The sequence below is a fragment of the Scyliorhinus canicula genome, chromosome 4, assembly GCF_902713615.1.
Source record: "Scyliorhinus canicula chromosome 4, sScyCan1.1, whole genome shotgun sequence".
Taxonomy (NCBI): domain Eukaryota; kingdom Metazoa; phylum Chordata; class Chondrichthyes; order Carcharhiniformes; family Scyliorhinidae; genus Scyliorhinus; species Scyliorhinus canicula.
In genome coordinates this window covers 33,685,479-33,709,036 of record NC_052149.1, presented here as the reverse complement: position 1 = coordinate 33,709,036, position 23,558 = coordinate 33,685,479, and the positions used below count along the sequence as shown (strand labels likewise).

Here is a 23,558-nt window from a genome sequence, read left to right as displayed (position 1 = left end):
TACTGCACCACTGGGAGTTCTCAGATGTCGAGTGGTAGCAGCTCGAAGCATTGAAGATAAAACAGCAAACCAAATTCAGTATCGGATTAATGGGGATAACTGTTTAGGTTATTTTGCTGTCTTAAATTCATTACCGGTAATGTGGGCTGATGGTCAGACTTACTTAAACTGACACTGGCATCAGTAGATGCCAATCAACTTCCAGGGTTTACCATTGCTCAGAAACTGAACTGGACGAGACATATTAATACTGTGGTTACCAAGGTAGGTCAAAGGCTAGGAATCCTATGGTGAGAAACTCACCTCGTTATGCCCCCAAAGCCTGACCCCCATCTACAAGTCAGGAGGGGGGGCCACGGTAGCACAGTGGTTAGCACTATTGCTTCACAGCTCCAGGGTCACAGGTTCGATTCCCGGCTTGGGTCACTGTCTATGCGGAATCTGCACGTTCTCCCCGTGTGTGCATGGGTTTCCTCCGGGTGCTCCGGCTTCCTCCCACAGTCCAAAGATGTGCGGGTTAGGTAGATTGGCCATGCTAAATTGTCCTTAGTGTCCAAAACAGATTAGGTGGGCTTACAGGGATAGGGTTGAAGTGTGGGTTTAAGTGAGCTGCTCTTTCCAAGGCTGAGGCAGACTCGATGGGCTGAATGGCCTCCTTTTGCACTGTAAATTCTTTGAATTCTATGAGTTTAATGGAGTACCCTCCACTTGCCTGGATGAGTGCAGCTCCAACAACACTCAAGAAGCTCAACACCATCCAGGACGAAACATCCCATATGATTGCTCTCCTTTCCACAAACATTCAATTTGTCCACCGCCAATGAACAGTGGCAGACATGTGTACCATTTGCAAGATGCACTGTAGTAACTTGCTTAGGTTCCTGAGGCAGCACCTTCCAAACCCACGACCACTACCAACTAGAAGGACATGGGCAGCAGATGCATGGGAACACCCCTCCAAGTCACTCAACACCCTCCCTGACTTTAAAATATATCACGGTCGCTGGGTCAAAATCCTGGAACTCCCTCCCTAACAGCACTGTAGGTACTGCAGCGGTTCAAGAAGGCAGCTCACCACCACCTTCTGAAGGGCAACTAGGGATGGACAATAAATGCTGGCCTAACCAGCGACACCCACATCCCGTAAATTAATTTTAAAAATAATAATCAGAATTGTCACTCAAGAAAGTTACATTAATTGCTACATAAAGGATTAAATGCAATGATTATGGATCACTGCATGCCGTGTAGAAATATCACTTGTGCTTTTATTATTCAGCAGCAGACCCTATCTGAATGAACTAGATTGCCATTTGTAAATACATTTTTCAGCATTCATTCTCAGATAGATCATGACTTGAGGACAAAGAACTTGCCAATTTTATGAATTTGATTTATTTATATGTCAAGATTAAATAAAAAGCTGAAGAGAGAACAGCACACAGGAACGGAAACTCACTGCAGCACTTTCACACAGGATGATACTCATTGCCCTGGCTTGACGTCCCCAGATTGCTTTTTGGCAGTTTGAATCATGCACACACACACAAATCTCTCCAAAGCCAAAGGAACAAAACAAAAAGAATGGAAGCGGTGGAAAGAATGCTCACACATGTGCAACTCAGTTCACCTGGAAAAGAATATGTGGAAGCTTAGTCATTAAGTATGTTTAAAGTAGAGATTGACATATTTCTAAGTACCAACGGTATAAAGGGATATGGGGATAGTGTGGGGCGTTGGGGGGGGGGGGGGGGGGGGGGGGGGGGGGAGGCATTTCAGTGGATGATCAGCCATGATAGTATTGAATATCGGCGGAGGCTCGATGGGCTGAATGGCCTACTGCTGCTCCTGTGTGCCCTCTGCAGGAAGACTAGGGAAAGAAAGACAAAAATAAAACAAAAAAATGCGAATTAGGTAAGGTTGTGAAAGGTCACTTAGTCAACAGTAGAGATTTCTCCTGCTACCCCAGCCAACGTTCCTCTCAACCATGACCACCATAAAACAGATTATCTCGTCATTCAGGGAATTCACCGTTGTGAACCATTGCTGTGAGCAACTGGCTGCTGTGTTCACTCAGTTCACAAATGTAATTAAATGTTACCTGGCATAAGGACATGACGTGCGGTACAATTAAAAATGTATTTCTTTGGCTGTGGGAATCTGGAGGACTTTTCTTCAGGGCTAAAGATTCTATTACTGTATGAAGAACCCAGAACAAATTTAATCAAATCCTGATACTCCACTTGTACATTAAAAATTTGGCTCCAATGCTTGCCACAATGTACCCTAAATATGCATATAACTGTCTGGATAATGTAGTGTTCAAAACCCATGATCCCAAAATTTTAAAAGAAACTAGATTCAGCTGGTACTTTGAACTAGATTCCTGCTGTTACTTGGCTCCCTCTGGTGTTCAAATATGTTTTTGGGCGGATAAAGTGCCAGCAGAATCATCCCTTCCAGAGAGCCAAAAAATAGAAAATTCCACCGACAGCCACAGTACTGATCCACAAAAGAAATTTTTTAAACAACAAAGAAATGCTGCTTTTTGCCCCTGACACTCGTAGTGGATTGTATACAGAATGAATAAATATTGAATTTAATCAACCAACAACTTAAACTAAATCAATTAGTCAAAAGATTAAAATCTATAAGCTACATTAATTAAATATAGACAAATTAATTGAATAAAACAGGTCGATATAGAGATGATTGTGCAGTATGCGATAGTTCGGGAAGAGTATTGCCCTAAGTGTCTGCGTTGAGGAATTTCAGTTCAGTGTTGTAAAGCTGGAACCCTTGCTGCAGATGCTACAGGAAATCAGGGTGGGAGGAGAGATATTTCAATGGTCCAGGAAGCAGTCAGCTGCCCTTAGATTAGGGAGTAAATTTGATCTGGCTCATGGTCAGGGACTATAGAGTCACAGGGAGCATAGCCATTACCCAACAAGTAAGAGGTTCTTGTTGTTTGTGTGGACAACAGCAGAGTGTGCAGGATTAATGAGCAAACAAACCACAGCCCCATAATACAGGAGGTCATTCCAGTCACGGGAGTGAAAAGGAATGTGGGTAGTAGAAGAACAGAAGAGAGCTGAAGAACATAAGTGAAGCGGGGGTGGATTTATTTGGCTGATCTCTTGTTTCAACTCCACATTCTTGCCCATTACCCGTATCCATTGATTTCCTAAGAGACCCAAAATTGATCAGAGTTTTGAATATACTCAATAAATGTTGTAACCAAACCCTGGGGTAAGGAATTCCAAAGATTCACAGTGCCTTGAGTGAAGAAGTTTTTCATCTCAGTCCTAAATGATTGACCCTTGATCCCGAGACTGTGCTCCCATATCCTAGATTCCCCAGCAAGGGAAAACAACCTCCCAGTATCAATTCCATCAAGCCCCTTCAGAATCTTGTATATTTCAATGAGATCGCATTTCATTCTTCTAATCCCCAAAGAGTATTGGCCCAATTTACTCCGCCTCCTATCATTTGGATTTGGGTTTATTGTTATGTGTACAAAGGTACAGTTAAAAGTACTGTTCTGTGTACAGTCCAGACAGATCGTTCCATACATGAAAAAAATATGGGTCATATAATAGATACACAATGTGGATACATAGACACAGACATCAGGTGAAGCATACGGAGTGTCGTGCTTCTCAGTAGAGAAGATGCGTGGAGAGATCAGTTCAGTCCATAAGAGGGTCATTCAGGAGTCTGGGAACAGCGGGGAAGAAGCTTTTTTGAATCTGATAGTGTGTGTTCTCCTGCCCAATGGAAGAGGTTGGAAAAGACAATAACCCAAGTGAGAGGGGTCTTTGAATATGCTGCCCACTTTCCCAAGGCAGCAGGAGATGTGGACAGAGTCAATGGATGGGAGGCAGGTTTGCGTGTTGGACTGGGCTGTGTTCATGACTCTCTGTCGTTTCTTACGGTCTTGTACCAAACAGTTGCCATACCAGGCTGTGATGCAGCCAGATAGGATGCTTTCCATGGTTTCTATCTGTAAAAATTGGAGGCAGTACAACAAAAGGTTCACAATGGTTCCTGCGATCAGAGGCTCGTCTTAAGACATATATATATATCCTTCCTTAAATATCCTTCCTTAAAAATGGAGACAAAAACGTTGCACAGCATTCCAGGTGTGGTCTCACTGAAAGCCTATGCAAATATAGCAAGGCTTCTTTGTTCATGTTCTCCAATCACCTTGCAAAAAAGTCTTGCTTTACCTACTACATACTAACTTTGCATTGCTAATAGTCTCTGAGCATCAACATTACAGGTTTCACACTTCAAAACAAATTATTCTGCTTTTCTTATGGTTACTGCCTCATATGTCCCCACATTATAGTTTATTTGACACCTTGTTGCCCACTCACTTAACCTGACCATGTCTTAAATGATGAATCTAAACCAGCAGGCACAAACGTATTGTTTCTACAGGTTAGAGCAGAAGAGACATGGAACCCATCTAATAATGCTGTCTAAACTGATTCTAAATCCACAAGGTAGCTATCACCACCGGACTAGAAGAGAATCTAGCTGGGGAAAAAGGGAGTGGCGCTGTAACTGAAGCCCTCGGAGTAGCTGTAACCGAAGCCCTTGCACGAAACCTCCTCCATCTGCCGCCAAGTAGATCTTGGATCCTCGAACCACCCCCGCGCCTTATCAATGTTCATCACCCAATAATACCATACCAGATTGCGTAAAGGTAAGCCCCACGACTACCTGCCCCTCTGCAAAAACGTCCCACACCCGATGAGTCTTACTCACCCAAACAAAAGTAGAAATCAACGTGTTAACCCTGGCAAAAAAAGCATCGCGAAGAAAGGCTGGGAGACACGCCAAGCCTCCTGAGCAGCTCCATTAGCTTTCCAACATTGAAGAATGGTTCCATAATATATAGTAACAGATCATTCGCAAATAAGGACACCCTATCCCCCTCCACCCGATAGATGACCTCAAATGCAATGACCAGCGGATTAATTGCTAGTGCGAACAGCAACAGGGACAATGGGCATCCCGTCTTGTAGCCTGCCTAATTGGAAATAACCCCAACTCAGGGCATTAGTACGTACACTTGCAAAGGGGCTCTGTGCAACAGCTTATTCCATGACACAAATTAAGGTACGAAACCAAATGGCCCCAAGATCTCAAAGAGGTATCCCACTCAACCCTGTCAAACGCTTTCTCGAAATGATCACTTCTGGTTTGCTCTCCAAGGATGGCAAGAACCCCCTGATATTGGCTGACAACTGCCTGCCCTTCACAAATCCAACCCTCCCCCATCCCTGCCAACAAAACACTCAACAAGCCCAGTGGTGTCACTATCCTAAGAACCTGCAACCAGATGAGGCAGCACTTCAGTCTGACCGAAATGTTCACCTATCTGTGGCAACCAGAGGTTTGCATCATGCTTGACGTCACCTTTAAGAGGTGGAGACAGGACGGTGGGGGGTGGGGGACGGGGTAACGACACTGACGGTTAGAGGCTTTTACACTTAGGGCAGACTAGTGACCCTAGAGGAACTGAAGGAGACACTGGAACTACAAAACAGAAACGTACTCTGACATCTACAGGTCAAAAACATCCTCCGCAAGGAGATGACAGCTTACCCACGGACCCTGAGAAGCGCAATGGTAGAGGAATTACTGTGAGTGGACAGTCTAGGGAAGGGAAACAGTGGGGGCCTGTACGGACAACTGTTAGAAAGGACACAGTCCCCACTGGATGAGACCTGGAGAAAATGGGAGGAAGAGCTGGGGATGGATATAGGATGGCCACTCTGGCATGAAGCACTGTGCAGGGCCAATCCCACCTCTTTGCGGAGGTGGAGGACAAGTGTGCCAGGAACACCTCCACGAAGAAGCTGTTCATTCGGGTTCTTGTCAGGTGTGCTCTGTGTACCATTTTCAGCTGCATGTCTTGCACATGAAGAGGTGGGGTTGGCCCTGCACCGTGCTTCATGCCAGAGTTCCCATCCTATTTCCGTCCCCAGCTCTTCCTCCCATTTTTTCCAGGTCTCGTCCAGTGGGGACGGTGTTCTTTCTAACAGTTGTTTGTACAGGTTCCCCCTGTTTCCCTTCCCCAGACTGTCGTCGTCTGTAATTCCTCTACCATTGTGCTTCTCAGGGTCTGTGGCTGCCCCCATGTTCTGGACCTGCCCCAGACTGGTCAGGGTTTGGACAGCCTTCTTTGAGGCCATGTCGAAGGCGGTAAGGGCGAGGGTGGAGCTGTGCCCAAAGCTGGCAGTCTTCAGGATATCGGACCAGCCAGAACTATTCATGGGGGAGAGGACCAAGGCTCTGGCCATTGCCTCCCTAATCGTCAGTCGAAGAATCCTGTTCCACGGGCGATCAGCAGCACTACCCACAGCTGCAGACTGGCTAACAGACCTGTCGGAATTTCTCCACCTGGAGAATGTCAAGCTTGCTATCCAAGGGTCAGAGGATGGCTTTCCAAAGAGTGGAGGCCATTCACCAACTTGTTCCAGGATCTGTTGGAGTTCAACAGCCAATAGACCTTGTGGGGGGGTTGGTGCGGGGAAATCACAGAAGCCAACCTGACCACAGGGATTAGATAGGGGAGGGGGTGGCAGGGCAGAGAAAGAGGGGGAAGGCGTGTAAATGGCCCAGTAAGATGTCTTACGACACCAGGTTAAAGTCCAACATGTTTGTTTCAAACACTAACTTTCGGAGCACTGCTCCTTCCTCAGGTGAATGGCCGATAGAGATCAGGGGGCCCAGAACAAGGCCGCAAGAAACTGACCCCCAATGAAACGGCGAAAACAGGATTGGGGAGGGGTCGGAAGGGGGGAGAAAGACACCGCACACAAGTAAATAGATAACTGCCTATTGTACAGTGTGACCCAGGAAAGCACCCAGAACCAACCTATGGAGGAGTCGGGGGGGGGGGGGGCGGGGCGGTGTATATACAGCGGACAATTACTTGCATATTGCAACCAATCCATATATCCTTACCAAACATACAGTGTATAAAATGTTAAAACTTCAATAAAAACATTAAAAAATAAATCTGAAGGTTTTGTAACAAAGGCAAAGCAGTAATTGCTTTATTCTTTAAATAGACCAGACAAATCAAATTGGCAAAGTGGTTTGGAGTGGTGTTTTTCAAAGTGGGGGTCGCAACCTGTGGGTGGGTCATGGGATGATGTAAAATGGGTCACCAAAAAGTCTCCAAAATTGACCCACAAAGATCGTCTGATCTTTTTTTTGCTACAGTATATTGTGTGGCCACATGAGGGTGATGTAGAGGCCAGTACTGTGGACGTTCTTGTGATTCAGCCTCCAGCAGCGCCCCCCATTTCTGCAGCTGCTGATCTGCCAGGCTAGTCAGCGCCTGCAACTGAAGAGTTTAAAAGAAAATAAATTATTTATCTTCAAATTTCTTTCCTCAAGAAACTCCTTCTGCACAGAGCTAGTTTCCAGTAGTAGTGCACACTTTTTTTTTCCAGGCCTGCCCACCAAAAACCAAGTGACTGCTTACTGGAATATGTTTCCACAAGTACCCCAGTCAGCAACTCAAAGCTGGATCTAGCTCTATAGCAGACAATTCCTGTGAATCCTGTGGGGATCGCCCCACCTTTCAATTGGTCCAATGTCACAAAGCTGATTCACGCTTGCCCCATTCTAAACTCCGCTCTGGGGCAACAGGTATGGGTTTGCATCCATCCCGGTCAGGAGGGAAAGTGCATCTGTTCAAGTACAGTTCATAGGAAGCAGTGTCAATGAACATACACACAGACCATTAACATTGTGTTGGTTGAATTTCTGCTAGTTAACCTTGATGTCTGTTGAATTTCTGTTACTCTCAACTTCGTCAATCAGATCTATGTTTAAAGTTGTGCTGTGTGCATAAGGAGTTTGATGTATATTTAAAATTGGGAGCCATTCTCCGCTCACTTTCTAAGATCAGTCACTATCAGTGAAACCTTGATGAATGGTGAGCCTCCTTTCTTCCGCACCAGTCCAAAATCCAGGCGTTTCCAAGAACTTCATTTCCCCCTTAAAACATGACAAGCGGGATTCTTCATCCCGCTGCACCCATTTTCTGGTCCGGCGTGCTTCCCATTGGCAGTGGGATTCTCCGTCCCAGCAGTCGGCTAGTGAGGTTTTCCATTGTGGGCAATCCCGTGCTGCCGGGAAATCCATGGGCGAGGATGCTGCCGGCGAAGCGGAGGATCCCGCCAGTGGCACATGTCTGCGATCAAAAGTCTCACACACTAACAAAAAAATATATTTTTATTTAGTTTTTTTTTACATTTAATAATACACAAGTGCTAACAATGAATGTGACATTTATATGGAGAATCTATTGTGAACGTGGGAAAAATGGGTCACCAGAAAAAAAGTTTGAAAAACACTGGTTTCATAGAATTTTTTTTACAGTGCAGAAGGAGGCCATTCGGCCCATCGAGTCTGTACCAGCTCTTGGAAAGAGCACCCTACCCAAGGTCAACACCTCCAGCCTATCCCCATAACCCAGTAACCCCACCCAACACTAAGGTTTGGAGGACGGGTTAATTGAATGCATTCAAAAAAATTGCCTCGAACAATATGTTATAGAACTAGGGAAGAGGCTATTTTACATCTTGTTTTGTGTAATGAGACAGGGTTAATTAGTATCTTCATGGCAAGGAAGCCCCTGGGAAAATGTGATAAAATGGTGGTTACTCAACTCCATGCATTGAACTTAAATAAAGCAGATTACATTGCCCATCCCTAATTGCCCTTGGACAGAGTGGTTTGCCCACATTACTGTGTGGGTCTGGTCACACATGTAGGCCAGACTGGGCAAGGGCAGCAGATTTCCTTCCCTGAAGGACATTAGTGAATTAGATGGATTTTTAAGAGAATGGTTCATGCCATCATTAGATTTTTAATTCCAGATTATTTTTATATATTGAATTCAGATTTCTCTATCTACCATGGTGAGATTCGAACCTGGGACCCCAGAGCATTACCCTGTGTCTCTGGATTACTAGCCCAGTGACAATATCACTACGCCACTACCTCCCCAAATCTGGTTCACAAAGATTGGGAAATTGCCTAAAAAATGTATGACAGTAAAATAGCAATTCTGAACATTTAAAAAATATTTCATAATTCTCAACCCATGAACATTTCATTGAAAAATTAACACCATAGGAAAAGAGGTCCACTCATGGCTAACTAAAGAAGCTGAGGATAGTATTAGATTAAAATAAAATACCATAATATTGGCAAGAGCAGTAAGACGGAAGACTGGGAAAGTTTTAGATAGGAGCAAAGGATAACTGATTGTAAATTGTAAAGTAGCCAAAAATATAAAAAGATTTTAAGAGCTTCTGAAAGTATGCAAAAAGAGCAGAACTGTGGATTCCTTAAAAGATGGAGACAAGAGAAATGATAAATGGTGCAGAAAATGGCACACACGTTAAGCTAATATTGTGTGCATTTTCACATTGGATGATCGAAAAAGCAAACAAGAAATAAATGGGGAACCAATGAGAGTGAGGAATTTATTAAAGAAAAAGTACTGGAGAAAGCTCATCTTCTAACTGTGACTCATGACAAACCCTTTTGAGGTTACAGAAGAGGAGGCTGCAGAGATAGTGAATGCAAGGTCGTGATCTTCAAAATTCTCTAGATTTTAGAGCAGCCCCAGTGGATTGCAAGATGGAAATTATAGCATCCATGCTCCAAAAAGGGAGAGAAAACAATACTAGCGGGCCAGTTGATCAGACATCTGTTGTAAGGAAAATGCTGAAAACTATGAAGGAAATTTTAAACAGGGCATTTAGAAAATCATAATATGATTAGACAGAATCAACATGGTTTGGTTTTATGAAAGGGAAATTGCGTGGACAAATCTGAGAGATTTTTAAGCATGTAACTAGCAGGGTAGATATTGGGGAATGAGTAGATGTAGTATAATAACATTTTCAAAAATTAGGAGGTTTCACACAAAAGCTTGTTGCACAAGCCAAGAGCTATTAAAAGGTATAATACAGCATGGAGAGAGGATTAGTCTAAAGGACAGAACACAAGAAGGCTCCTGAACAAGGACAAAGGAAACTCTTCAAAGACACCTGAAAGGCTTACCCTCACGAAATGAAACATAGATGTCAGTGCCTGGGAGACCTTCGCTCAGAAGAGACCTACTTGGGAGGAACCTCTTGATTGAAGGGACACAATTCTTCAAGGACACCCGACAGCAAGAGGAGGCCCAGAAAAGGAGCCTGAGAAAGGAATAGTGACCTAGAGTCCAAAGACCGATCCTTTCTCGTTGTGTGCCAGGCTTAGCCTGATACAATTCAAGGTGGTCCACAAGGCACATATGACTGTGGGCTGAATGCGCAGATTCTTTGAAGGGGTGGAGGATAGGTGTAGGTGGTGTGCGAGTGGACCCGCAAACCATGTCCATATGTTTTGGGCATGTCCGAGGCTTAGGGGATTTTGGCAGGGGTTTGCCAATGTCACGTCAAAGATATTGAAGGTATGGGTGGTTCCGAGTCCAGAGGTTGTGATTTTCTGCTGTGTCGGAAGACCCGTGAGGCAAGATCCAGGAGGCAAGGAAGGCTGATGTTTTGGCCTTTGCCTCCGTGGTAGCCCGGAGATGGATCTTATTGGCGTGGAGGGACTCGGAACCCCCGGAATCAAGGGTATGGGTCAGTGACATGGGCGGGTTTCTCAGGCTCGAGAAGATAAACTTCACTCGGAGGGGGTCGATGCTATGGTTCGCCCGGAGGAGGCAGCTATTTATTGACTTCTTCGGGGGAAATTAAACTGTCAGCAGGGGGGGGGAAAGGAAAGAGGGAGGCATGGGGGGGTTGGATGAGGAGGAAAATAGTTAGTAGGAAAGGGGGATTGGGGCATTGTAAGACATGTTGGTTGGGTTTGGTTGTTGGTTGGGTGGGTGTTATTTACTTTGTTTCTTTCCTCTTGAAAATTTTAAATTATATATGCCTTTAAAAAATATTTTTTTTTAAAAAAGGAATGTACTTCACTTGAAACATGCTAAATTGGAGGCTGGGAGGTGCAGGTGCATGGCAGAAACAGAACACCCAACAGTTCAAAAAGATAGAATATACAGTGCAGAAGGAGGCCATTCGGCCCATCGAGTCTGCACCGACCCACTTAAGTCCTCAGCTCCACCCTATCCCCGCAACCCAATAACCCCTCCTAACCTTTTTGGACACAAAGGGTAATTTATCATGGCCAATCCACCTAACCTGCACGTCTTTGGACTGTGGGAGGAAACCGGAGCGCCCGGAGGAAACCCAACCAGACACAGGGAGAACGTGCAGACTCCGCACAGACAGTGACCCAGCGAGGAAATTGAACCTGGGAGCCTGGCACTGTGAAGCCACAGTGCTAATCACATGTGCTACCATGCTGCCCCTGCAAATCTAGGCACCATTCTGCCAAAGATCAAAAGCAGTTAATCATCGTTCATAAAACTATTGCAAAACACCAATTATCTGTCCATCAGACCTTGCGCACTGGTGAAGGGTTAATTTGGTTTCCTATTATTTAACAAGTTATACTTCACAAAGCACTTAATTTAAATCAACGAGCAAAGATTCAAAATGTCAATTCTTTCCACTCAAATCTTTTCCACATAGCTGGTCATTGGAGGGAGAAGTCAAGAGATATCTGTTGAAGGCAATTATGGTTTCTGCAGATTATTGGCCTGCTGGACATGACCAGCTTCCTCAGCAACTCTGGATTTGGGCACTAAAGATTTCTCCCTTGTTCAACACCACAGTTTATCTCATTCTCTGTTTGTGGGATGGATTTTGCTCTGGTGACATAATGACAACACATTATCAGCATGCAGTTGTATTATAACAGGAAACACCATTTCTAAAGTAATAAATATCGCTGTTTTCTTCACTTAGATGCACGTCAATCAAGAGGCAGAAAAACATGTCTTGACCTATGTCAGAGAAACAAGAGAACAAGGTTGTTTCACAATCATAGAATTTACAGTGCAGAAGGAGGCCATTTGGTCCATCGAGTCTGCATCAGCCCTTGAAAAGAGCACCTGACCCAAGCCCATAACCGTCACCCTATCCCCGTAACCCCACCTAACTTTTTTTTTGGAACACTAAGGGCAATGTAGCATAGCCATCCACCTAACCTGCACATCTTTGGACTGTGGGAGGAAACCGGAGCACCCGGAGGAAACCCACGCAGACATGGGGAGAATGTGCAGACTCCACACAGTGACCCAAGCCGGGAATCGAACCTGGGACCCTGGTGCTGTGAAGCAACTGTGCTAACCACTGTGCTTTAGAATTCTTTCAGCAATAATCACCTTGGATCCCTCAAATTCAATTTTAGTTTCTGGTCTCACATTTCCGTTTAGGTGCCAACTATTGGAAAGTCAGGGCACCAGTCTCCTTGTTTCAGTGCTTATTGTACAATTTAAGAAAGGAGTATTGCTCCCAGCTCGTGTCCTCTCCCCCTCCTGTAGCAGGCAAATTGCATATCTTGATTAAGTCTTGATGCTGTTGCAATTAGTGAAAAGAAAGAAATTAAATGCAGAGAATTTCTAATTTTTAGTGCAAGTGGAAACCCATGTTAAAAGAATGGCATTTCATCTCAAGGTTGAGATTTATGGTGATTGGAACAAAGCAGAATCAAAGACAAAAAAAAGACATTTATTGACTGCAAATCATTTCAACGCGTCTTATTTTCCTAAACAATCACAGCAAGCCATTTAAACTTCATGTTTGCTTGAACTAATACAGTCATTTTTCATAGATCAATACAATCAATTAATGTACAGACTCCTGAGGTGGTTGTAGTGTAGACTGTAGGTCTCTCAGATTAGACACAATGATTTTGAGAACTGTTCACTTATTGGATTAGGGAGTGAGAAACAGTTCCATCAGGGTTTTTCGATGGATATTCCTTTTTGCTGTGGAGATGCAATACATAACCAGACTTGTGGAATAACATTTTTAACTCAAAAAGCCAGCAGTGCATATATCCAAGATACATGAAGAGCTGTTAAATTGGTCTTGATAAATTACTTATCCCTCACCCACAGCCAAACAGCATTTATAGTTGCTGCACTGGATCACTTTCAGATAGTTGCCGCACCATCAAGTTACAGAGATGCACCGCCCCATCACCATATCTGACAGAAGAATCATCAAGAGGATGGTGATCATTTATAAAGCAGGGGCTGAAGAATAAAGTGAAAATATACACACAAGCCAGTATGTAACTTTTTTTCTTGTATCCAAATTAATGCATAGAAACAAGATTTGTCAGTGGCTCACAAACTGCATATTTAGAAACTGCAACAGTAAATACAACATTCTGGGTATGACTAGACCATAACCCAGTGTCAACACATTTACTCTGAACTCGGAAGGAAATTTCAAGACTTTTTTTTCCCTAAAATTTACAGTACCCAATTCATTTTTCCAATTAAGGGGCAATTTAGCATGGCCAATTGGGTTGTGGGGGCGAAACCCACGCAAACACAGGGAGAATGTGCAAACTCCACACTGATAATGACCCAGAGCCAGGATCGAACCTGGGACCTCAGTGTCGTGAGGCTGCAGTGCTAAACACTGCATCACCATGCTGCCCAAAATTTCAAGACTTTTCAGTGATTTCACTGGGAAGAGATGCATTGAAATAATTCCTCACAAAAATATATATAATGAAAGAGGGAGGGGAGATTGAAGTAAACGTGCTAATTAATATTATCAGTGAATTTTGGGCTGGAGAGTACACTCAAAAATTTCATGGGAATCAAATAAGGTTAGAGGTTATATTTTTCTACTCAAGATAGCGAGAGTATAGCACAAACTCCCAGAGGCGGCTGCATAGAGTCAATTACTATTTTTTTTAAAGAAAAAGGACCAATCAATGTTAATAAGGAAGATTTAATGTCAGAAATATCATCTTCACTTCCTTACACCCCTGTCCCAAGATGATAACTTAATGTCCTTAAAATAGCGTGGCATGGCAGGTGGTAAAATAGGGAATTCCATAATGGAATAAATCAATCAAAGGCTTTAATTACTATGTGGGCTTTTCACAGTCTGGATGTTAACCTCAACTGAACATAAGGTGCAAAGAGAGTTCAATTCGCCAGGTGAGAAAACATTGCAAATAAATTTGTTTAAATACTGAAAAGAATTACCAACCATTGCCATTCTAGATATAACATGTCACCAATCCAGACCGACTGTGATTCGGTGGCTCAGTGTTAATGCTACCAGAAGGAATTGAACTTGGGGAGCAACAAACCATACTAAAAGAAAAAGTCAAAACGCGTTTTGATTCAAACTGAAGTACCCAAATATTGCTTAATTGCCCAATCCCAGTTCAGTAGATTTTACAGAAACCAAAACGTTTTGCAACAGCCCAGGGCAAAACAGAAAACATTAAAGCATTTCTACAGCTCTAACAGCACTGCTTGGATTTAAAACAAGATTCTCAAAACTACACATGGCAATTTAGATCCAACCAATTAGACCAAAGACCTATTGAGGGTTTTTTTTTAAAGTTGGAAGGGTTAAAAACACAAACTGGATGCTACAAGAAAATAAAAGAAAATTAAATAAAAGTGATTTGGAAAATTTAAACTTACTGTTCTCTGGGCATGGAAAAGGAAGTTTTGGCGTTATACACCAGCAAAATAAATTAATAAGATAGAATCACCATTGCATTTTCTTTTCCCCACAAGTAAACTTAGATGCACATTTCCCCTTCGCTCACAGTCTCAAAGGGCTTTCGAAAGGTACTTACAATTCTCTTAAAAATAAGAAAAGGAGGAAGCTTAAGGTTCTTACTGGTGCACTCTCATTTCAGTTTTTAGAACAGTACAGCACAGAACAGGCCCTTCGGCCCTCGATGTTGTGCCGAGCAATGATCACCCTACTCAAGCCCACGTATCCACCCTATACCAGTAACCCAACAACCCCCATTAACCTTATTTTTTAGGACACTAAGGGCAATTTAGCCTGGCCAATCCACCTAACCCGCACATCTTTGGACTGTGGGAGGAAACCGGAGCACCCGGAGGAAACCCACGCACACACGGGGAGGACGTGCAGACTCCACACAGACAGTGACCCAGCCGGGAATCGAACCTGGGACACTGGAGCTGTGAAGCATTGATGCTAACCACCATGCTACCGTGCTGCCCTAAGTTTAAGTAACAAGACTTTCAAAACACATACAGTTAGCAATTGTGATGTGCTTTGTAGTTATTTCCATCTTGCTGTTAAATTCACCACCTACTTCAAACAAAAATCAAGCTGTTCAGTTCGATCATATTCTATTGCAACAACAGATGGCACTTATTGAACACAATATACAGAACTAGTCAACTCCCAAATGGTCTATTGCATTAATAGTTTTTGTAGCTGGTTAAAAAACTTTTGCATACAACTTTACATTATGAAAATCAAGCCCAGATGAAGAATCTATTGTGGTTTCAATCTTGATCAGGAATCTTGTGTGTAGGGGGGGGGGGGGGGGGGGGGGGGGTTCTGTCCAATGTCTGTTTCTACAGTCTACACCAAACCAATAAATCAATTGAAAGGAACATTTTACATTGCAATAAAGTTCAATAATATTGGAATAAAATTTAATAATTGATTGAATAAACAAATATAATTTGTGGCACAGATAAAAACAGCACAGAAGTCTATCTGGTACATGAGGATCACATAAGAACAGCACACCTTTGAAAGGGTGGAGGTGGGGTTGATGGTGGGAACAGGGAGAATGGGAACAGTTTTATTTTCTTTCACTTTTTCAAATATATTTGGCCTTCAATAAATCATGTGCTACTTCATCACTAATACTTAGCCATTCAAGGAACTCAATATTCTATTTACTTTCATTGTGAATACTGAATAAACTGCTATTCTTGGGAGGGGGGTGGAACTTTAAAAAAATCTTGTGTCTAATATGAGCCAACCTATAGTCTTAAGACTTCCCTATAAATACAGATAAGAGTTTTAACTCCAAGCACCGGTGATGGCCCTGGTTTTGGGCTAATGACTGGATATCATGAAAACCCATTCACACCTTGCAGAACTTCACAGCCTGTATACAGAGGGAACGCTTCTATGCCTATGGTGAAAGAGCCATGCGTCAATCAATCTTGCTGTACAATAGGTTGGTACATCAGTGTTCAACAGACCAGGTATGCAATAGGTTTTGTTTGATAGTCTAATGCAGAAGTTAATGAAATTTACCAAAGAGAGACCAGCAATATTAAAATTTAAATGCATTTCTCAGTCTTAACATGAATGTTAGTGTTGAAATCTAACCCAAAGATATTTTTTGCAATCCTATTACTAGCCCACTGAAGACTCCTGAAAAGGCATTCCTTAATCCAAATTAGTCTGTACTTTGCAAAGCTGAAGGGATCCGAAGCAAGACGAACGAATGCTTGAAAACAGCTTTGCTGAAATCCCAAGATATTCCACATCGAGTTCCATGGGAGTGTCGTTAATGAGGTACCCTTGGTGATGGAGTAGTTTTGTTGCTAGAAGGATTAGAACTCAGCTGCACCTCAACTGCTTTCACATATCTACAATAGAACCATATATGAAAACCAATCCGTCCCAATGGCTTCCATAGGTGAAGTTCTGAAGAGTTTCTGTAATGATAGTTACTTTATTCCATAATTGCACGGTACAGAGATGGCTCAACATAGTCCCCACGATACCTGGAGTTCAAAACTCGCTGTCGCTTTGATACGGGTGCGGCCTCCTCTTCTGCAAAGATTCCAGTGAAGCGCATGTCCGATGCAACAGACTGCAAAACAAACATAACATATGTTTAAAAACTTACTGTGAAGTTCTCACTTGTAAGGAGCAGCAAGACAAAAATCTTTAATCTAGCAGGTTTGCATACATGACAAAAGAAAGAAAGAATGAGGAATGCCAGTGGTCAGATTAGTTTAACGAGGGAGAGATTTGTGTTCAAATTCACACATCTAAACTATTATTGCTCATTAGTTTTAAATGCAAGTTTGAAATATACAGCTATATAGATTTCCAAATATTCATACAAGTGGAAAACGTCAAAAATAAAAAATAGTAGAAGATGAACCAAATGTACTGAAATGAATTTTATCTGAAGATGTGGTCATTCAAAGAAGGATCCTATACAGGATAAGACATCAGCAAAAAAAAATCTTAGGTCATTACAAAAGGAAATCGATAGGGAACTCATCAAATGCTGATGAACGGAGGAGGAAAGAGGGGAGGAGGAGGAAAGAGGGGCGGAGGAGGAAAGAGGGGAGGATCCTTCCACCTGCCCCTGGAGCTGGAGGCGGCCCACAGAGTACTGGCCAGGCGGCCTAAGGCGAATGAACCCCCGCGGGCTGTGCTGGTGCGGTTCCATCGGTTCAGTGACCGGGAGTGTGCGCTGCGATGGGCCAAGAAGGTGAGGAGCAGCAAGTGGGAGAATTCGGTAGTGCGCATCTACCAGGACTGAAGTGCGGAGGTGGCTAAGCGGAGGGCCGGGTTCAACCGGACGAAGGCGGTGCTCCACGGCAAGCAGGTGAAGTTCAGCATACTGCCGCCTGCGGGTCACCTACAAGGACCGACATTACTATTTTGAGTCCCCGGAGGAGGCGTGGGCCTTTGTGCAGGCTGAAAAGTTGGACTCGAACTAGGGATTGGGGGCTGTGGGAGTTTTTTTTTGTATCACTGTGTATGCTGTTGCTGGTTATTCTGTTTGTTTTTTTTCTCTCGCTTGTGGATGATGTTGGTTATGGTTTTGTGTCTTAAGGGGGGTATCGGAGTTTGTGGTTGATCTGTTTTTGTTTGTACGGGGTTGGTGGATGGGTTGGGACTGCTATTTGGGAGCTGCGTTGGGGGGGGGGGGGGGGGCAGTGTGAAAGCGCAGGCTTTCCTCTGGTTTCCCGCGCTGCGGGACAACGGGGGTGGAGCTGGTGGCGAGGGGCGTGGATATCAGATCCGTTTTCCCACGCTGAAGCGGTGCCAAGGAGCTGATGCAGGGAGGAGGGGGGGGGGGGGGGGGAAGACCCCATAACGGGAGGGGTCGAAGTTAGGGCGGGAGCTGCCGGGGTCAGCAGAAGTCAGCTGGCTCACGGGAGTACTATGGAGGGAGCATCACGGCTAGGAGGGATCCTAGCCGGGGGGGGGGGGGGGGGGGGGGACCCCATAACGGGAGGGGTCGAAGTTAGGGCGGGAGCTGCCGGGGTCAGCAGAAGTCAGCTGGCTCACGGGAGTACTATGGAGGGAGCATCACGGCTAGGAGGGATCCTAGCCTGGGGGGGGGGGGGGGGGGGGGGGGGGGTACCGGGTTGCTGCTGGATTGGCCAGGGAGGAGTTGGTGTGGGTCGGGGTGAGGTTCTATCGCCGTGGGAAACGGGCCGAATGGGTGCTGGCCAGGGGCGAGCAGTCGATGGGCCATGGCTAGTCGACGGGGGAGGGGGGCGGGTTTCTTTGTCCTGAGTAGGGGACTGGTCCAGAGGGTGGAAGAGGCCGAATATTCGGCTATAGCGATTTCGGACCATGCTCCGCATTGGGTGGATCTGGAGATGGGGGAAGTGCAGGACCAGCACACGCTTTGGCACCTGGACGCGGGGTTGTTGGCTGAGGAGGAGGTTTGTAGGAGGGTCCGGGGATGTATCGAGAGGTACCTCGAGGTCAGTGATACTGGTGAGGTCCGGGTGGGGATGGTGTGGGAGGCTCTGAAGGCAGTGATTAGAGGGGAGCTGATCTCCATCCGAGCCCATAGGGAGAGGGGGAGAGGAGGGAGAGGCAGAGACTAGTGGAGGAGCTGTTGAGTGTAGATAGGAGGTATGCGGAGGCCCCGGAGGAGGGATTGCTGGGGGAGCGGCGTAGCCTGCAGGACAAGTTTGATTTATTGACCACCAGAAAGGCGGAGACACAGTGGAGGAAGGCGCAGGGAGCGGTCTACGAGTATGGAGAGAAGGCGAGCAGGATGCTGGGGCATCAGCTTCGCAAGCGGGACGCAGTTAGGGAGATTGGTGGAGTGAAGGATAGAGGTGGGAATGTGGTGCGGCGGGGGCAGAGGTCAATGGGGTCTTTAGGGACTTCTACAGGGAACTGTACCGGTCGGAGCCGCCGGTGGTGGGAGGGGGAATGGAGAGCTTTTTGTACAGGCTGCGATTTCCAAGGGTGCAGGAGGAGCAGGTGGAGGGACTGGGGGCACCGATCGAGTTGGAGGAGCTGGTCAGAGGGATTGGCCACATGCAGTCGGGGAAGGCGCCGGGACCGGATGGGTTCCCGGTTGAATTTTATAAGAAATACGCGGACCTGGTGGGCCCCCTGTTGGTTCGGACCTTTAACGAGGCATGGGAGGGGGGTGTTTTGCCCCGACGATGTCACGGGTGCTGATTTCCCTGATCCTGAAGCGAGATAAGGACCCCTTGCAGTGTGGATCATATAGGCCAATTTCACTGCTGAATGTGGATGCCAAGTTGCTGGCGAAGATCTTGGCCACTAGAATAGAGGACTGTGTGCCGGGGGTGATACATGAAGATCAGACAAGTTTTGTGAAGGGGAGGCAGCTGAACACTAACGTGCGAAGGCTGCTAAATGTGACAATGATGCCGGCAGCAGGAGAGGCGGAGATTGTGGTGGCATTGGATGCGGAGAAGGCCTTTGATAGGGTTGAGTGGGGGTACTTGTGGGAGGTGTTAGAGAGGTTCGGGTTTGGGGTGGGGTTTATTAAATGGGTGAAGTTGCTGTACGAGACCCCGATGGCGACAAATGGGAGGAGGTCCGAGTACTTCAGGCTCCACCGTGGGACGAGGCAGGGGTGCCCCGTCCCCCTTGCTTTTTGCGTTGGCAATTGAGCCTCTTGCCATGGCTCTCAGGGAGTCGGGGAGGTGGAGGGGTCTGGTGCTGGGTGGGGAGGAGCACAGAGTGTCGCTGTATGCAGATGACTTGCTGCTGTATGTAGCAGACCCGGTGGGGGGAATGCTGGAGGTGATGGAGATTCTTGCTGAGTTTGGGAGTTTCTCGGGCCATAAATTGAACCTGGGCAAGAGTGAGCTGTTTGTTGTACACCCGGGAGATCAGGAGGAGGGGATTGGTAGGCTCCCGCTAAAGAGGGCAGTGAGGAGTTTTAGGTACCTGGGGGTTCAGGTGGCTAGGAGTTGGGGGACTCTGCACAAGCTTAATTTTACTAGGTTGGTGGAGCAGATGGAGGAGGAGTTTAAAAGGTGGGACATGCTGCCATTGTCGTTGGCGGGTAGAGTACAGTACGTTAAAATGACGGTGCTCTTGAGGTTTTTGTTTTTGTTTCAGTGCCTCCCCATTTCATTCCGAGGGCCTTTTTAGGAGGGTGAACAGCAGCATTCTGGGATTTGTTTGGGCGCGCGGGACTCCGAGGGTGAGGAGGGTCTTTTTGGAGCAGGGCAGGGATAGAGGGGGGCTGGCACCAACCTCTCTGGGTACTATTGGACGGCTAATGTCTCGATGGTACGCAAGTGGGTAATGGATGGGGAGAGGGCAGCATGGAAACGGCTGGAGATGGCGTCCTCTGAAGGCACTGGTAACGACGCTGTTGCCGCTCCCTCCAACGAGGTACACTACGAGCCTGGTGGTGGCGGCTACACTCAAAATTTGGGGGCAGTGGAGGCGACACAGGGGGAAAGTGGGGGGCTCGGTGGAGGCCCCGCTGAGGGGGAACCACCGGTTTGTCCCAGGGAACATTGATGGCGGGTTCCAGGGGTGGCACAGGGCAGGCATTAGGAAGTTGGGAAACCTGTTCATTGACGGGAGGTTTGCGAGCCTGGATGAACTGGAGGAGAAGTTTGAGCTCCCCCCGGGGAATATGTTCAGGTACCTTCAGGTCAAGGCGTTTGCTAGGCGGCAGGTGGAGGGGTTCCCTTCGCTGCCCCGGCGGGGGTTAAGGGATAGGGTGCTTTTGGGGGTGTGGGTCAGGGATGGGAAGGTGTCTGACATCTACCAGGTGAAGCAGGAGGTGGAGGAGGCGTCGGTAGAGGAGCTGAAGGCTAAGTGGGAAGTGGAGCTGGGGGAGCATATTGAGGAGGGGACATGGGCAGACGCCCTGGAAGAGTGTGAACTCCTCCTCTTCATGTGCGAGGCTTAGCCTCATCCAGTTCAAGGTACTGCACAGGGCTCATATGTCCGGGACGAGGATGAGCGAGTTTTTTGGGGGTGAGGACAGGTGCATTAGGTGTTCGGGGAGCCCAGTGAACCATGCCCATATGTTATGGGCATGCCGGGCACTGGGGGAATTCTGGCAGGGGGTGGAGAGGACGGTGTCGAGGGTGGTAGGGTCCAGGGTCAAGCCAGGCTGGGGACTCGCGATATTTGGGGTTGGGGTGGAGCCGGGAGTGCAGGAGGCGAAAGAGGCCGATGTTTTGGCCTTTGCGTCCCTAGTAGCCCGGTGGAGGATCTTGCTGCAGTGGAAAGATGCGAGACCTCCGAGCGTGGAGACCTGGATCAATGACATGGCAGGATTCATTAAGCTGGAGAGGGTCAAATGCGCCCTGAGGGGGTCGGTACAAGGGTTCTTTAGGAGGTGGCAGCCTTTCCTCGACTTTCTGGCCCAACGATAAGGAACTAGGTCAGCAGTAGCAGCAACCCGGGGGGAGGGAGGGGGGGAAAGGGGTCTCAGGGGGGTATTGCTTAAGTTAATTTGCTTATTGTTAATTTATTTTGTTGTTTATTGGGTTGGGGGGGGGGTGGGGGGGTTCGTTACATGCGTTGTTACGGGTGCTGGGGGTGTTTATTATTGTTATTATTATTATTGTTCTGTTGCTATATATTTTTCCAAAAATTCCAAAAAAAATTATTTTAAAAAAAAAAACAGATGCAGTGGAACCCTGGACATTAATGAAAGGCTCAGATCTACGACAGAACCACCTGGTTCTAAGTCAGGACTGATTTTTCCACAAAAAGAATGTTATAAAATCGGAGATTGGTTCCTGAATCAAGGACCTTATTATCACCAAATTAACCCAGGATTTTGCACTCATTCAATTGGAATATATAGCAATATAATTCAGAAAAGTTTGGAAACACTAAGATTAATCAAGTAAAAATGCATCAGAACAGCAATTAAGTCAGGGAGATGGGTGGTGCAGAATGCCGATGCGCACATATGAATGTTTGAACTTGTTTGCAGGCATGGAGCTGTAAAGTCAAAACTGATGTTGTTCATTCGGAGTGTCATCCGAACATAAGAATTAGGAGCAGGAGTAGGCCATCTAGCCCCTTGAGCCTGCTCTGCCATTCAATGAGATCATGGCTGATCTTTTGTGGACTCAGCTCCACTTTCCCACTTGGACACCATAACCCTTAATCCCTTTATTCTTCAAAAAACTATCTATCTTGAAAACATTTAATGAAGGAGCCTCAACTGCTTCACTGGGCAAGGAATTCCATATATTCACAACCCTTTGGGTGAAGACGTTCCTCCTAAACTCAGTCCTAAATCTACTTCCCCTTATTTTGAGGCTATGCCCCCTCGTTCTGCTTTCACCCGCCAGTGGAAACAACCTGCCCGCATCTATCCTATCTATTCCCTTCATAATTTTATATGTTTTTATAAGATACCCCCTCATCCTTCTAAATTCCAACGAGTACAGTCCCAGTCTACTCAACCTCTCCTCATAATCCAACCCCTTCAGCTCTGGGATTAACCTAGTGAATCTCCTCTGTACACCGTCCAGTGCCAGTACGTCCTTTCTCAAGTAAGGAGACCAAAACTGAACACAATACTCTAGGTGTGGCCTCACTAACACCGTATACAATTGCAGCATAACCTCCCTAGTCTTAAACTCCATCCCTCTAGCAATGAAGGACAAAACTCCATTTGCCTTCTTAATCACCTGTTGCACCGGCAAACCAACTTTTTGCGACTCATGCACTAGCACACCCAGGTCTCTCTGCACAGCAGCATGTTTTAATATTTTATCATTTAAATAATAATCCAGTTTGCTGTTATTTATCATTTATAAACATTTATAAAATCATTAAGTGCCATTCATCATAACTTGAAGATTATAAAGTCGAGAACTGCCTGTCCTTTGCACACGGCCATTCACTTCCTGCAGGGGGCTAAATAAATTGAGTGGGATGCAGTCTATGTCAGCTGCACTCTGGTCGCTGGCATGCAATAGTTCTCAAAGGAAACACAGCTCTGATCAATCTCTGTTGGGTTTACAATTGCAGCAGGAACTGATGATAACATACTAACCAGCCTGGACTTGACTTTTTTGGGAAGTTCCTCATTAAGAGTGTACACATCCTCTCTCTTCACCATCAGTTGGGATGCATCTTCAAACTCCACCTGAATGGATAAGCAAGGCATAGTCAGGTGCGCACTGGGAACTGAAGATTTGCTAAATTAGTTAAAACTTAGTCTCAGGAATGAGAGGATAGAACAGAGAAATTGAAGGATTAGGTCATTCGGTCCTTCAAGCCTGCTCTGCTATTCAAGATCATGCTGATTTTTGAAAAATCTTAACACCACCTTCTCGCACTAACCCCATATCCCTCAATTTACTTTCTACCAGAAAATCCATTATTTCATAA

The 23,558-nt window shown here is 45.8% G+C and overlaps 1 protein-coding gene across 3 annotated transcripts in view; it reads right to left on the bottom strand.

Annotated features, from left to right (window-relative positions):
• Positions 1 to 15,506: 15,506 nt before the first annotated feature.
• The window catches only part of LOC119964465 (lysine-specific demethylase 4A-like), a 76,881-nt gene continuing 68,829 nt past the window's right edge, over positions 15,507 to 23,558 (bottom strand). For 2 of the 3 annotated variants that reach the window (XM_038794006.1, XM_038794005.1), the window contains exons 21-22: positions 23,221 to 23,313; positions 16,663 to 16,803 (exon numbers count right to left, since the gene is read on the bottom strand). In XM_038794006.1, coding sequence (XP_038649934.1) covers positions 16,663 to 16,803; positions 23,221 to 23,313 — 234 coding nt within the window. Of the gene's footprint in view, positions 16,804 to 23,220; positions 23,314 to 23,558 lie in introns of all 3 variants that reach the window. The other variant, XM_038794007.1, reaches the window with a different exon arrangement.